General features: G+C 34.7%; 2 protein-coding genes across 6 annotated transcripts; one reads left to right on the top strand and one right to left on the bottom strand.

Annotated features, from left to right (window-relative positions):
* The first annotated feature begins 371 nt into the window (after positions 1–371).
* LOC130803221 (uncharacterized) lies at positions 372–9,254 on the top strand. 3 transcript variants are annotated; one of them, XM_057667389.1, is made up of 13 exons: positions 372–686; positions 792–956; positions 2,216–2,314; positions 2,423–2,554; positions 2,656–2,724; positions 2,796–2,892; positions 2,977–3,079; positions 4,524–4,728; positions 5,698–5,811; positions 7,510–7,641; positions 7,752–7,832; positions 8,124–8,240; positions 8,970–9,254. In XM_057667389.1, the coding sequence occupies exons 1-13, from the start codon at positions 585–587 to the stop codon at positions 9,069–9,071; spliced, it is 1,518 nt and encodes a 505-aa protein (XP_057523372.1). In that variant the 5' UTR covers positions 372–584; the 3' UTR covers positions 9,072–9,254. The 3 variants fall into 3 exon arrangements, with proteins under 3 accessions (XP_057523372.1, XP_057523373.1, XP_057523374.1); XM_057667390.1 differs by lacking the exon at positions 2,423–2,554 and having other exon boundaries at positions 8,970–9,227; XM_057667391.1 differs by lacking the exon at positions 372–686 and having other exon boundaries at positions 933–951; positions 8,970–9,224.
* Positions 9,255–9,498: 244 nt separating this feature from the next.
* Positions 9,499–14,585, bottom strand: LOC130803222 (phosphoglucan phosphatase LSF2, chloroplastic). Of its 3 annotated transcripts, none has more exons than XM_057667396.1 (5): positions 14,142–14,522; positions 11,452–11,657; positions 11,113–11,283; positions 10,777–10,992; positions 9,499–9,745 (listed from the first exon to the last, which is right to left on the bottom strand). In XM_057667396.1, the coding sequence occupies exons 1-4, from the start codon at positions 14,407–14,409 to the stop codon at positions 10,789–10,791; spliced, it is 849 nt and encodes a 282-aa protein (XP_057523379.1). In that variant the 5' UTR covers positions 14,410–14,522; the 3' UTR covers positions 9,499–9,745; positions 10,777–10,788. The 3 variants fall into 3 exon arrangements, with proteins under 3 accessions (XP_057523379.1, XP_057523375.1, XP_057523378.1); XM_057667392.1 differs by having other exon boundaries at positions 9,502–9,871; positions 14,142–14,585; XM_057667395.1 differs by lacking the exon at positions 9,499–9,745 and having other exon boundaries at positions 10,447–10,992; positions 14,142–14,585.
* Between the last annotated feature and the right edge of the window lie 206 nt (positions 14,586–14,791).

Below are 14,791 nucleotides of genomic sequence, written 5' to 3'. Positions count from 1 at the left end.
TCTTAAAGGAAAATCTGTCCAAAATAATTTCATATATTGTCCATCTGCTGTGAATAATCTCTACTATTGATTATTTTAAAATAATCTAACCTTTATATATTATTTGCCGACAACACCCCTTTTACATGTTAACCGGCTATTATAGGTACCTACTCTTCAAGAGGAGTAAAGTTAGAACAACGAAAAAGCATAAATGGGAAGAAGAAGAAGAAGTGAGTGTACTGCTAATAATTACTTAAAATAGCCGGTTAAAATGTAGAAAGAGGTGCTAAATAATCAATAGTAAAGATTTGTTCATAGTAATTAGGTAATATTTAAGATTATCCTACCCAATTTTTCCTTGTATTAAGTAGATTACATAGCAATCTAGTTGAATGTTATTTTGCTCAATGCAAATTTGTAAGAGACGTTCATAATCGGGATTAAGTTTGTCATTGGTTTGGTTGATACTCAATAGTCAACACAAAGTAGCTCTTGATCGTTTAATCGTTAAACAAACTGAATCCAAAATACTTCAATTCCAGATCAAAATTAGTCTCCTCTAAGGTAAAAATCTCCATTAATATAGGAATCGAGAGAAAAAAATGGTGAATCGACCACGATTGGATGCTATTTTGTCGTCAATGGTCAATGTTAAACCTCACGAAACCTCAGTTCTTCTTCATTCTTCTGCTTCATTCTTTTTTGTAAGCAATTTCTCTTATTTTAGACTAATTATGCATTCAATTTCTTCGCAATTGTATGATGATTAAATTGTACTTTGTTTCATTGTTGGAATTGTTGATGAACAGATTTTAAGCGCATATTTTGTGGTACTACCATTGCGAGATGAAGGAGCGATTTCATTAGGGTTATCAAACCTTCCTGAACTTTTTATTGGATCACTGATTCTTACATTGATTGCTGCTCCTCTTTCTACTTTGCTTTTTTCATTGCCTAATTTATCCAAAGGCAGGGTATTGATTTTCGTCTTCTTCTTTATTTTTATTATCATCTTAATTACTGCATCATTTGCAAGTTTGTAGTCGTAATTTACTTCTAGAGTTGTTTTTTAAAAATTAATTAGATGTTTTGCGTTTTTGTTTGAATGGACATTACATTGGGTAGTTGAAGTGTTACTTATAGCAAACTGAAAAAGTTTGTATAATTGGTGAAATATATCTTGGTTTGGTCCAGTTTAGACTAGCGGTTCATTTAATATGAAGAAAATCAAAGTTTTACTACTCACAAGTTACAACAACAATGTTCGAGCCTTGACTCCAAAAGATCGAAGTTAGCTACATGAATCTATATATCAGTTTCAATGGTCTTTCACATGGATTCTTCTTCTTCATTCATTTGTAGAAGGAACTTCTTCGCAATTTTAACAAAATAAATCCTTCCAACATAGGAAAGATGTGGAAGGAAAACACAACAATTACAGCGTAAAAACAAGGCTGCATCACATTGCATCAGCTGCTTTTTAAAGGTTTTCAAAATAATTGAAAACATATTTCCTGCGTTGTAACTTGTTAGGATGTAAAAAAACCGCGTTTTGGTCCATATCAAGGATATCTTATGGTTTAAACAGATATTTAAGCATTACACAACCACATCACATCAGCGTTCCATTACCGCAATCGCAACAGTTTCTGCATTTTTACACTACGACAACAATAGACCCTCCCTTCCCCTTCTCTTCCCTCCTCTCCCCTTCCTTTCCTTCCAAACATAATATAAGTGAAAATATAGGGGTGTTGGGGCGCAGGGTTCGAAAAATAAATGAAGATGGTAGATCGTCAGTTGGTACCTCTTGGACCTTAGATTTAATATTGTCAGTGTTCTTGTTATGTCGAAGTTCTAGCTATGTATGCTGTTACATTCAGGGATTGATGTCAGTTTTTTATGACGACTTATTTACTGCTTTCGTTTGAGAAGTGCTAAAACAAAAATTGAACACGTAAGAAATGATGTAAAAAAGTTATGCTGCAATATTAGCAGTAGTGTTCAATCTGCAAGCCTGATGACAGCTGTCATAAAACAAGCGTGGTTCTTTTGAGTCATTTGGTGATTGAAAAAATCAATGGTGGTTTTGGAACACTTTATAGACTGTTGATTTTTGATGGAAACATGTTGCTTGCTTTTAATTCATGCTATTCTCTCGTGAATATTAGTTTTAAGTTTGTTTTGTCGCTGCATATGAACCATTATTCATATGTTTGTTTTGTAATTTCAGGCTCTGGTGTTCATACATAGATTTTTTAGCTTGTCACTTGTTGTGTTTTTCTTTCTATGGTATACTTCGACAAATGGATCTACTGCCTCCAATGCGAAGGTGAGAATATTATCTTTTTCGATGAGAAAACGCACATGGATTGCAATTGGCATGATATTTGGGATTCTCACTTGATACGATTTTCATTGTCTCCCTTTGGGCATACAGGTTTCAAGTGCAAACTCTTTAGCCCTAGGACACGATCAAAATCTTGATGGTGATCATGCCAATGTCATGCAGTCGGGTTGGGATAACCACTCATGGTATTACATCTGCGTGAGAATGGGCTTGTACCTTTGGGTATGATAGTGGCTAAATTGTGCATTAGAATTCTGTTCTAGTTTCTCATGTTTTACGATTTTGATTTGATTTTTGGTGTCTATTTTTATGGAATGATGAAGATTGCTTTATTGAATTTGATTACCATCTCTTCCACATGGGCAAGAGTAATCGATGTTATGGATAGCGAGGTTAGTTGCTATCCTCTAGATATTAGCTGCCTTCAGGCTTCAGTGAGAATATGACACTGATGTATATTCAGTCAGGTTCAAGACTCTTTGGGTTTATTGGTGCCGGTGCTACACTTGGTCAGCTGTTTGGGTCATTGTTTGCAACAGGAATGGCTAGGCTGGGATCTTGTATGTATCAGTCTTATTATGTCTGCATTTATTGTGGTAGATTGTTCCTCTCTCTGTCTCACGGTTGATCTCTGTTGCTTTCAGTTTTACTTCTTATAGCAGCCTTTCTAATGGAATTAGCTGCACAGTCTTCTAAAGGAATCAGTCAAGACATACCCCATCTTTCCGAGGAAGGAATTCCTATGATGTAAGGAAAAAAATCTATTTTGTTCTACTTTATTGAGTCACTTGTATTACAGAATAACATTGTTGAATTTTAAGAAGGCAAACCTTTAGTTTGAGAATTTCTGTTTATAGAGCACTTCCCCTTTGAATAAACACAGGATATGAGATGTCTTGATTGCATAAGTTGGGGAAAGGGATACAACTTGTGTTAAATCTTTGATTTGCTATTTGATAGTGCTATCCATTTTGTCAGCTGCAGAGAAACTGTTGCTTGCCTAAACTAGATAATAGGAGTATGTATCTTAAACTTTAATGACTGGGAAATGGCAACCCTATTTGGGTAAAGTTTTGTTCAATTATCACATTCAAGTTGATTGCATATTGAGATGCATAAGTATTTGGGTGTTTGATGTTATGAGAAGATATGAAATGAGTAATAAGTTGATTTGAATATTGTGATCATTGAAGGAACAATGTGAGATGTGAAGTTTAATTGTTATGGTTGTCTAATATTTTGTAGTTTTGCTGACAGAAAAATGGTGGGAAGTTGGAAACTGGTGACCAAAATCTTCAAAATTATTTGTCTGTAGCAAATTGAGGATGCTGACTAGATTAGTTGTAATACGTGGTAAGGTCATGTGAAGATGGTACCCATGACCTAGGAGCAAAATTTATCTACATTTTTCCTTTTGGCCGTTGTGCAAAATATGTCTTCCATCACTATACCATGAGTCCACGACCATATTGTAAAGGTTTTTATTAGTTTACCACAACTGAAGCACAGGTGAGACAACCGCGTGAATGGTTTCACGACTGATACCGTGACTGTGACCACGTTTTGCATTATGCTTATGGTTCTTATTGAACTAAAATAAATAAGTAAATAAATAAAATAGGTAATTTTTAGCATCTTTTCAATGCATTATGTTCATTGCTCGTTACATATTTTGCAATGTTTTCTTTCTCTTCTCCAGAACTTCAGCTTCTTTGCTTCAAGCTTGACCGTATTGACTACCAATAGATCAGCAATAAATCAAAGGAGACCAGGGAAGAGGGATTATAAAATGGTTACAAAGTATGTGGATAACTTTGTTGAAAAGTAAACTCATTTACATCACTATAAATGGCTTCCACACTGAATATGCTTTATTTTTTAAGGTGTATTGAAGACATTTATGAATGATGTACAATGTACATAGATTTTCTAAAACATGTTACCGGGAGATTTTTGTAGGCAAAACTAGTTTAAAGGAACTTGCATTGAGATTTGTGAGTCCTATATATTTTCTCTGTTCTGTTGCCAGTGAATCTGTGTAGCTGTAAGCATGAACATATTTTTGCTGGATTGGGTTCTGGTTGTTGATGTATATGAATAAGACAGCAGCTAAGAATGTGTTTTTTCAATTGAACAATTAATTTTTGCCAAATTTTAACATCTTGACATTCTTCTTGTTTATACTTTATAGTAAACTGGATGATCAACAAAATGGAGGAGATATGAACATGAGATCAACTCCTGTTGAATCTTCTCCAAAGTTTACTTCTTCGACAAAACCTCAACTTTGGGTCATGTTTGATGGCCTTACCCTTATACTGTCCTCATCCTATCTGATCTATGTATCACTATTTCTGTGGCTCAGTGCTGTTGTCTCCTCATTTTTTTACTTTCAGGTAAATAGCTATATGTTTCATGGTAATTTGATAGTCTTATGCATTTCCATTTGATTTTTAGTTATTTGATATAAATTGTATGGAAGACATTATGGTCTCCAAACAAATCGGCGGGTTTAACAGTTGCCTTTTATCATTGTATTCAGACTCACCTTAGTAATGTCCTTGCTCTTATTTCTTTTTCCAATTTTAATGATAGAGCTGTGGTCATTGGTCAAGGATAAGGCGTTAGATGATTTGCAATTGTTTATTTCAACTATAACTTTTATCTAATTACATTCTGCATCATAGTAGTACAGCTCTTACTATCACTAGGGCATAAAGGAATATAACATGTCTCTTGGAAATTCCATCTTTTGGAACAAAATCATGTTTGAGATTGAGCCTTGATGATTGATTAACGTATTTGAGTGTCTCATCTTGATATACTACTTGCTTATACATTTGCACTCAACTCTACATAGCTTTAAAAAATGTTTGCTTATAGTTTCTTGTTGCATTTGGAAATGAAATGGATCTTTAAATGTGGTTTTTGTTCTGATCCTGATGTTCGTCATATGTTGATTCATATTTCTTATTGAGTGCCTCTTCTACTGTTTGTCTAGTGAAAGTAAGAGGGAAAATAACTTGAAATCTTTTATGCATCGTGTCGGAGTCTAAGATTCTCTGGAACTTAAGTAATGTAGCTTTGGAAGCAAAATAGAAGAAACTTTTTGATGCTTTTTAAAGCTTTTTCTGTTTTAGAAAATTTCCATTTCTATTGCATAAGACTTTAACTTAATACCTAGGAAGTAGGAACAAGTATTTTCCAATCTACTGTAGGGCAATGTGCAGCTTGACACTCCAGAAAACTTTAATTCATCTACTTATGACATGCTGATTGTCATGCTTTGTTTTTTTTCTTATCTAAAAAAATTCTCATTCGATTAGAAATTTATTATATTGTTTTTCTTATGATTGCAACGGCAGAAAGTTTCTGTTATTGCCATGACAACGTCAAGTGCTGCTGGTCGAAGAAAATTATTTGGAGAGATCAACAGTATAATTGCCCTATTTATATTTTCAGGACAAATCACCGTAACGGTATGTGAAGTTAATGCTTTAGCTGTTATTTTTTTATATGATATGCTTCATATTTTTTTTCATGAAAGATTATATGTTATCTAAAGCATTGTATTTTAAATTTAAATGTTATTCTGCTGAAGCTTTTTACATATAAATGATTATTTTCTACTTGTGGAGGTGTGTTTGCTTAGTCTTTGTATAGACTTTCACTCCAGCTTATGCCGGGGCTCTAATTTTCTCAACTACAGGAGTTTACATTCACATGACAAAAAAATTTGAAGTGTGCGAAACTGCATTTCAGGGATGCGTTTCTTATCCTACTGTCCCTGTGCCCTGAATATTTCATTTTATGTGCTCTGTTGAACTGGAATGGAATCATTCTCCTGCTTTCTCTAAGACAAAATGTAAAATGGAATGGACTCTATAATATTATCAAAATTTGCCTCTCCCTTTCTGCAAAAGGATATTTCACTTTTTAGTTTAGGATCTACTAAATTATGATTTTTTCTTATAAGTAGATGTCTTCACTATTGAATTTTTGGGGGCTCTAACATAATTTTCTTTTTCTTATCACGCGTAACAATTTCAAGGGTTTTTTTTTATCAACGTTAATTTATATTAACTTATTTGTAGGAGTCTTTACTAGAGGTGCTCAACAAGGCAGGACTCCTTTTAAATCCCGTGACCTGGCCCGTTTATAACGGGATCAACCCTTTTTAAATTGGGCTGGGTCTTAGAAGGTCGGTCTATTATTACAAAATAACGGGCCGGGAAAGGCTTTTAAAGAGCAGCCCAGAATTTGTTTAATTTTCACTTCCCTGTGCTGAAGATTTCGTTGTTGACACTTCAACTGTTTTCACTTCAGCCCAGAATATGAACTGGCCCAACCTGTTGTCAGTTTTGTTTGATCCGAATCGACCCGACCCATCAAGAAATTACCTCGACGTGGCCCATGACCACCTCTAGTCTTTAACCTATGCCTATGGAGAACTTGGTTCTATGGCTTTGATAAGTGAGATGCTTATTTCTAGATGCAGGATTTTACTCCCTCCGTTCCTTTAATTTTGCACCACTTTTCATTTTTATTTGTCCCACTGATTTTGCGTCATTTTCTTTTTTGACAATTGTGTCACACTCCTTTTTTAATATCATCCATAAACGTATACTCTTTCTTCATTTTAGTCTCTCATTTCTATCCTGCACTTGTTTTTGTCTCATTCTCTAACCCGATTTCTCTTTCTACTAAAGTATTGTAAAATGAGAGGGATAGCGGGAGTAATATTAAGGGGGTGTTTGGTACCTAGCTTTTACATTGGCTTTTTGGTTGGCTTTTGGTTTGTTGATTGGTCAAAGAGCCAAAAAAAGTGTTTGGTAAATGGCTTTTAAGCCAGTTGAAAAGCTGGCTTTTAAGACAAAATAAAAAAGCTACTCCAATTAGCTTTTTTTAATGGCTTTAGGCTTATTGGCCCACTTTCTCTCTAATAAACAGCCAATAATTAAATTTACCAAACATCTCCATGAACGGCTGGTTTTTTCAACTAGCTTAAAAGCCAACAAAAACAGCCAACATTTTCAACTAGTCAAACAAACCAATAAAAAAGCCAACAGCCAACAACCAATTGCCAAAACACCCCTAAATGTTATTGATAGATAGGAATCAGGATATAGTATTTTGAATTTGTTAATCATTGCGCTATTTTGTGTTGACTAAAACAGGGGCGCATACTTACTGTTGCTGGTGTGACTCTTGCTATATGCTGTGCTCCAGTAGTTGGTTTATTCAATTTGGTCGCTGTATCTGTTTGGCCAACTTGGGTTGTGATTGCTGTTTGTGAAACATTGAGGAAGGTTCGTTTTGTACATTTTTCTTTATTTTCAGCTGCATCTAGAAACCTGATTCAGAAATCAGAAGTGATACAAATGAAATAAGCCGTTGCTTCATATATTGCCTTCTGTAGGTAGTTATGTATGTTGTGACTAGGCCAGGAAGGGAACTACTTTTTACTGTTGTTTCGCTGGAGGAGAAATACAAAGCCAAGGTAAATAATAACTTTTACATATAGATTGTGAAAAAGTTTTGTACCCAACTTGATGCTGACTATAATGTTAGAATGTAACTTAATAGTATCTATCAAATTCTTCATCAAGCTTTCACAATTAGTATGGGTAACGTGATTTACATCCCTTGGGTTCTACTTTTAAATTCTGTTTCTTTTTTTTTTCTGTCATTTGGCCTTGTTCTACATTTTTACAACCTGGAACAAGATCTAGATTGGTGATGGATTATTGCTGTGTCTGTTGACTACCTTTTTGTTTTTGATGCTAATTAGGTGTGCATAGACGTAATTGTTCAAAGACTTGGAGATGCTACCGCTGCAGGGATGTTCAAGCTGCTTTTTGGAACATTGAAGGGAAGGACATCCGCCGTATCACTTTATGCTCTTCCTGTAAGTTTCAATTTTCTTGGTTAAGAGATTTACGACAAGAATACTTTTTAATTGATAATGTGCTATTATGACCTGAGCTGTGGAAATCACTTCTTGCTCTTAAGGAAAAATCTGTGAATCTTCCGGAGAAACACCTCTGTTCGTTTCCTTCTTTCACCCAGCGTCAATAACTCCCGAACCCTTTCCCCTACTTATTTGATGTTATAATCTGAATAAAGGCCGAGGATTGAACCGCTTTCATCTACAAGACCAACAGCATTTCAGCAGAACTTTGATGACATGGATAGTCCTTGCTTTTGTTATTATTAGCAATATCAAAAGGATGGTTGAGTGATTTGGATGCATGAAGAAGTTCATGTAAACGTTTGATTATTTATCTGGCTCAAGTTTGTTGTCGATTCATTTATTATTATTAATTAATTGAATTTTGGACTCAGATTGTGATAGAGTTCAATTCCTGTCAAGATCAGTTGGTTTTAGGGTATGTGTCTTTTGCCAGGTCTAACTAGTTGTGTACCTGTTGAGCATAGTGCATAGCCTTGTATTCTTTTAACTTGTAGGTTAAAGTGCTCTGTTAATCTGAAGTGATGTGGGAGCTGGCAGCCCTCTCCTGCTTCTGGTTGACTATTCTTTGTATCGACTCGAGATATCCATTTGTTTTAATTGTTTCTTCCTGTCTTCTTTTTCCTGTACTGACTGAATCTACGGTTTCTGTTTACACGACTACAGGCGTGCATGTTGTGGATACTTACAGCGTTACACTTGGGTCATCGACGAGAACAACTTATAAAGCTACAATCTCATGCTACAACATCAGATACTTCTCTGTGATCATTCATAACATATGCTCATCTTCTATAGGCGCATAGATTGTAGTTGTTTAAAAATTTAAATGTATACTGCAATCATAGAAATTTTGTATTGAAACTCTTGTATTACATTTCTCTTTTAGGTACAATCCAAAAATCAAACAAATTTCTATCCGAAAAATAGATTTGCTACATCGGGTAGTTTAGCTTGTGTTTGGTGCCATAGCGAGTTTTCTTATGGATTACGGTTCTTTGTAACAAAAGAATCTAATGCATTATCTTGCTTCAGTTAGAACGACATTCCACAACTTTCATTCCCCAAAGCCATAATGGGCTATCCCTAGGCGGGTCAAAGGCGTCAGATACATGTAGCGTATCCATGCAACATCAAAGAGATTGTTTACAATTGAGTAAATACCCTTCAAAAGAGGCAACACTCGATAACATTATCTTTGAGTGATTATTTTTGGACTTCACAATCAACGTACATTCCTCTGAGAATCGAGTTTTCTGAAGCTTAAAAACCATAAGTTATGTTTCCAGGACGAGCTTATACATAATTTCACATTACAGCAGAATGGAAGGCTTAGTCACCACTCACCTCCTCCATCCTATTACAGTATTACTATTCCCCTTTTATTTTTATATTTCCATGCCATACTCCAAGGCTGTAGAGGACCACCTTACCACCACCACCTGAAAAATGCAAGATCTTTATGATTATTCCGCGTTATAACCTTAGGAGGAGCGCGCGCTGAATTCTTTCGATGACTTAACAGCATTACTGATCTTTCCAGCACACTTCTCACCAGCTGCCAATTCCTGATACCCACTAACAAAAGATTCAAAATCTACAAGAACATGAATGATTACAAAAGGGTTCTTTTGCCTTTTGCTATATATAAAGTATGATAAAAGCTGTAGGAGTACTCAAGGCCCGTTTGGTAGTCGGTGTTAAATGGTGAAAATGATAATGAAAAATTAATGTAATTTGGTGTGAAAATTTCTTAACAAATTGATAGTCATACTTGTTGCACTTTAATTATCTCATTTTCTTCACAAAACATATTCTTGTACATTACCATTTGAAGATGTAGTATTAGGTGATAATGAAAAATTATGAATGAAAAAACTTTTTCATTACCACACGAATGATATGATATATTTCATGAAAATTTACACTAAAAATCATTTTCATTACCACTATTTAGTACCAACAACCAAAAGGGCCGTGACATGTATTTTCATCTCTATAGTTAAACATGATTAGAACTCTACTCAACTTATTTTCATTTCTCTATACCACAACAATGTCACAACCCTCAATCCCAAAAAATTAAGCACGGCTACATAAACTAATATATATGTTCCTATTTATAATAAGAGCTCTCTATTCAAGATATCAACCAAATACTTTTATTTACATTTGATAATCACACCATAATAGATTTGTCCATTTCTGATTTAAGATTATTACAGAATCATCCTAATGCCTTATTAAATTTTATGTGCTTCTCTCCCACTAAGTCAATCGGAAATGTCTTTGTAATTACAAAGAGTAAAGACTTTCGTACATCCGACCCTTTCAAACCCTGCTAGCCGGGATTAGGCCCTTTAAACCCCGGCCCTTTGTTCAATGATCACTACCATAACTCCATAACCGTAACAAAATCGACTGCCAAGCAATAACTCTTAAACAAGACTCCAAAACAAGAAGGGTATCATACTGTTTGACATTGCTATGTTCTTCGAAGGGCACGCACACGTTCCTGAATCAGCTTCCTTTCCCAATCGGCTACATTTTCAAAAGCATGTTCCGGAAGACTCTCGAATGGCTCCTTCCAGGGATCGTTTTTCGCAAGATCATACGTAGCTCCACGTATTGCTCTTTTGTTAGGTCCACAAGGTCTTTTTGAAGTAAGTTTATCATATGCCTCATTCAGCTGCTCCAATACCATTCCAAACCAAACAATAGTTAAAAATACAAGTTTTCAAGCTAACAAAAACGACCACCATTGCTATATGACGCTACTAAGACAAACAATTTTTAGCCGAGCGCTTACATCCATGCCACAGAACCAGAACATATAAGCAATTGCAACAGCAGGAGCTCTCCCAAGTCCAGCAGTACAATGAACATATACCCTTCCTTTTTCCTTTGAAATAGCCCATTCCAATGCCGAAACAGCTCTAGGCAACATGGTTCTCAAAGAATCGGGATCAAAATCTTTAGCCTAATCGTATATGAAAAGTACAAAGTTAAGAAGATTACAAATCTGAGCATTTCGCCTATCAAAAGCTTAAGTTGATGGTTGAGGCCCCAAGATATGTTATATACTCTAATACCTATCCTGCCATTTCACTAGACATAAACGAGAAGATGAGGATAGTTAGGTTCTTACAGGCCTTCTCATGTGACATATCCCGATTTTTTCACAACGCTTCAATATGGAATCAAAGTCGATTTCCCAATACTCAATGTCTTTGTCCTGCTGCAAGTTGAGGATATATGCCACATTCTCATTCAACTTTAGATGATCGATATCTTCTGGCTTTTGAGGCTGTGAGCCGACAATCAAGTTATCAAGTATCAAAGTGCAGTTCATTCCTAAACAGCCAAAGTTCGTATGAAATTAAATTAAACACAATTCAAACATTTTGCACCCAAAACTATTTAGATACTTCTTTGAATAAGTAATAGTCAGTTGCAGGAAATCAGAAATTTGAATCACAGTTCATGATGAATTTAGTACTAAATGGTGGTAATGAGAAAGATTTGTAGTAAAACTTTTCAAGAAATATACAATGTCATTCACATGGCAATGGAAGTTTTATCATCAAAGAAATTTTTGTTCACAATTTTCTATTACCACCTAGTAGCATCTCTTCATATGGTAATGCATTAATTTTGTAAAAGAAATGAGATGATTTTGATATCCATATGAGAACTGCGTGATCCCCAATACCCTACTCCTCTTTATTGGATTTTACATCAATTTATTTGCATTCATTAGCTTTTAGTCATAAAATCAATTACATTTTATTCACCTTTTCATCGCGTGACAATAGAATAGCGCAAAAGTATTCAAACTAGTTTCCTTGTGTTCGACCAGCAGTTACACATACGCTGTGCGCTTGCGGTTAACATAAATTCCACATCATGTGTCATCAAGGTAACAAATACAGAGACCAAACTGATGTTGCACCAATCTCAGAGATAAGGGGACCAGATAGTGTGACATCTCAACAAGAAGTTATACTTCATTCAAATATGGTGGTTTACAATTATAAAAATAGCAAATCATAAAGTCAGGAATGGGTTTCAAACTCTCGATGAAGCCAAATATTTTTAGTTATTTTAGAATAAACTATAAACCGACTCATTGCATCATGTATACAGCTAATTATTTGAAGTTGCAAATGATATTTGTCATCAAGGGTGGATCTCAAATAACCTTTTTGTCTTTACAAGCGTAACGAGTACATATGTTCCCCAAACCTGGCTTAGGTGGGAGCTAGGATGGGAGCCACTTATTGGTATTAGGGTAGTGGGATTTTGTCTATTTTAGTCATATCACAACAACCACTTCCCTATAAAGAGTCTTTTTCCCAAACACATATGCATGACATAAGTAAATATTTAATTCAAGTTGTTCTAAACTTGGGGCCTTCTGCTTGGAAAGCATTTCATTTGACAGTCTCTAGAATGTTGAATTCCATTGGATAAATTATCTTTTAGTAAAAGAGTTGGGAAGGTAACATTATGTCACTTGCTTTCACAACTAAATGACTTTTTCCCTTATTTGATGGGGTATTATTGGGTCATCTATGGATAATCTCTTATAGACAAATCCTAAGCTCACCTTCTCTTCCCTTCCTCAAACCCCACTTGTCTTTTTAAGCTTTTAACCCCCTTTAATTCCTTGTCCTTCACCTTTAACTTTGCCTTTATAATAAAAGATTAATGAGCTAATTAACACAAGCAATCCCACTACATCCTAAAAGCTAAATGATTTCTTTACATCAAGTTGATAAGCATGAAACATGATCAATTAAAACTATTATGATCATAAAGTAGCTTTCTTCCCTACACACCTCTAACAAAAATTTACATAATTCAAAGGAGGGAGAAGAAAAAAAGAGGAAATAGAAGGCCATATTACGACAACATAATCACTATCAATCATAGTGCAAAGACAAGGTCACATCACCGTATCTCGACCATATCATAAAGGTTTTTGAGTTCAACGCAACCGAAATCTAGGCTGCATTGAACGCAAAATCTGTTTTGCGATTGCTAGCAGCCGTGATCGATATAGGATATCATATTTTGCACTATGCTATCAACTTACAAGTCACCCAAATCAAACCCTAAATGGCTTTCTAGATTCAATTCTCCATTCACAAGGGTGAGGGGATTAGTGAATTAGGTAATACTGAGTGTGAGTAACCATTAATTCCAAAAAGAAAGAATAATACATGATGGGAAACAATCCAATTGCAACAATTTAATAAATTATCTTCATTTAGTCCACATTGTATTTCAAAGCCAAAAGTGTAAATCTTCGGTTCTTTAGAAAGCCACACTTCAGGGCAAAAAGTTCAAGAATTGGCACTCAAAATATTCTAACCCACATACCAATATGATTATTACACATAATCCCACAATTACAACTGCATATGAGTTAAACATCACTTCAAAAAGTCACTAATCAATGCAAAAATAGAAAGCAACTCCATTCCTTCATAAATCAGATTAAAAAGCATCAAATCTGATTTCCATTCATTTTTTCACTCATTAAGATCAAATTTTATCAAATTAAACAAATACCCAACGTAATATTGGTAAATTTAATCAATCCCATGTTTTTAGATCTGATTTTCATTCATTTTTTTCACTAATTTAGATCAACTTTCATTGAATTGAACAAACACCCAGCTTGATATTGGTAATACAAATCAACCCCATGTTCTTAAATCCGATTTTCCCCCATTATTTACCCATTAAAATCAAATTTCATCAGATTCAACAAAAACCTACTTAATCTGATAAGAAAAACCCTAAAAAAAAGGGTTTGAATGAAACACTCACCAAGATCATGATGATACTCATATGGGTTCCTCATCAATTTCTTCATTGCAATATTGTACTCTTCCATCCTATTTTTCTTGGGTTTTGTGAATATGGAATTACTCAAGGAAGTTTCTTCAAACCCATCACTAGATAATTTGCAGCAAATCCCACTTTTCCGATTTGAAATAGTAGTGAAATTGGTGATCAATTTACTGTTATTAATGCCATTTTCAAGTGAAGAAATTGTTGGAATGGATGATAAAAAGGTGTTTCCAAGAGTTCCCATTTCACTCACAACAGTTAAATCTTTCCTGAATCCTGATAGAGAATGCAATAAGATCTTTACTCTCCCCTATCTCCACCTTGATTTGCATCAACCAGAAATAAGTAGTTTTTAAGGATACGGTAATAATAAATGAACAAACAAAATAAATTATGGAAACGAAATTAAAAAAATTAAAGAGGATGAGTTTAAAAAAAAGCACTGGGTCATTATTTAAAAATGGAAATAATGTAAATTAAATGGGATGGATTAAAATGGAAAATGTTGTAAATTCAATGAACCGGGGTGAGTACTTACTAAAATTTGGCTTGACCACTTAAAAAGTAAATCAGCAAGTCTTGTATAAGACCGTCTCACCGTGAAACGGGTTCATACAAACATTGAA

Source organism: Amaranthus tricolor, chromosome 16 (genome assembly GCF_026212465.1).
Source record: "Amaranthus tricolor cultivar Red isolate AtriRed21 chromosome 16, ASM2621246v1, whole genome shotgun sequence".
Classification (NCBI taxonomy): Eukaryota; Viridiplantae; Streptophyta; class Magnoliopsida; order Caryophyllales; family Amaranthaceae; genus Amaranthus; species Amaranthus tricolor.
The sequence above is the reverse complement of the archived record's forward strand: the minus strand, read 5'-3'. Positions and strand labels throughout refer to the sequence as shown.

Bases quoted from the DNA above. Each gene is read 5' to 3' on its own strand.
- LOC130803222 (XM_057667392.1), bottom strand. From the start codon at position 14,409: ATGGGAACTCTTGGAAACACCTTTTTATCATCCATTCCAACAATTTCT. The intron at 11,284-11,451 runs GTAAGAACCTAA...ATATACGATTAG, and splicing joins TATGTCACATGAGAAGGCCT to GCTAAAGATTTTGATCCCGA. The intron at 10,993-11,112 runs GTAAGCGCTCGG...GTATTGGAGCAG, and splicing joins TCTGGTTCTGTGGCATGGAT to CTGAATGAGGCATATGATAA.
- LOC130803221 (XM_057667389.1), top strand. From the start codon at position 585: ATGGTGAATCGACCACGATTGGATGCTATTTTGTCGTCAATGGTCAAT. The intron at 3,080-4,523 runs GTAAGGAAAAAA...TATACTTTATAG, and splicing joins GAGGAAGGAATTCCTATGAT to TAAACTGGATGATCAACAAA. The intron at 8,241-8,969 runs GTAAGTTTCAAT...ACACGACTACAG, and splicing joins TATCACTTTATGCTCTTCCT to GCGTGCATGTTGTGGATACT.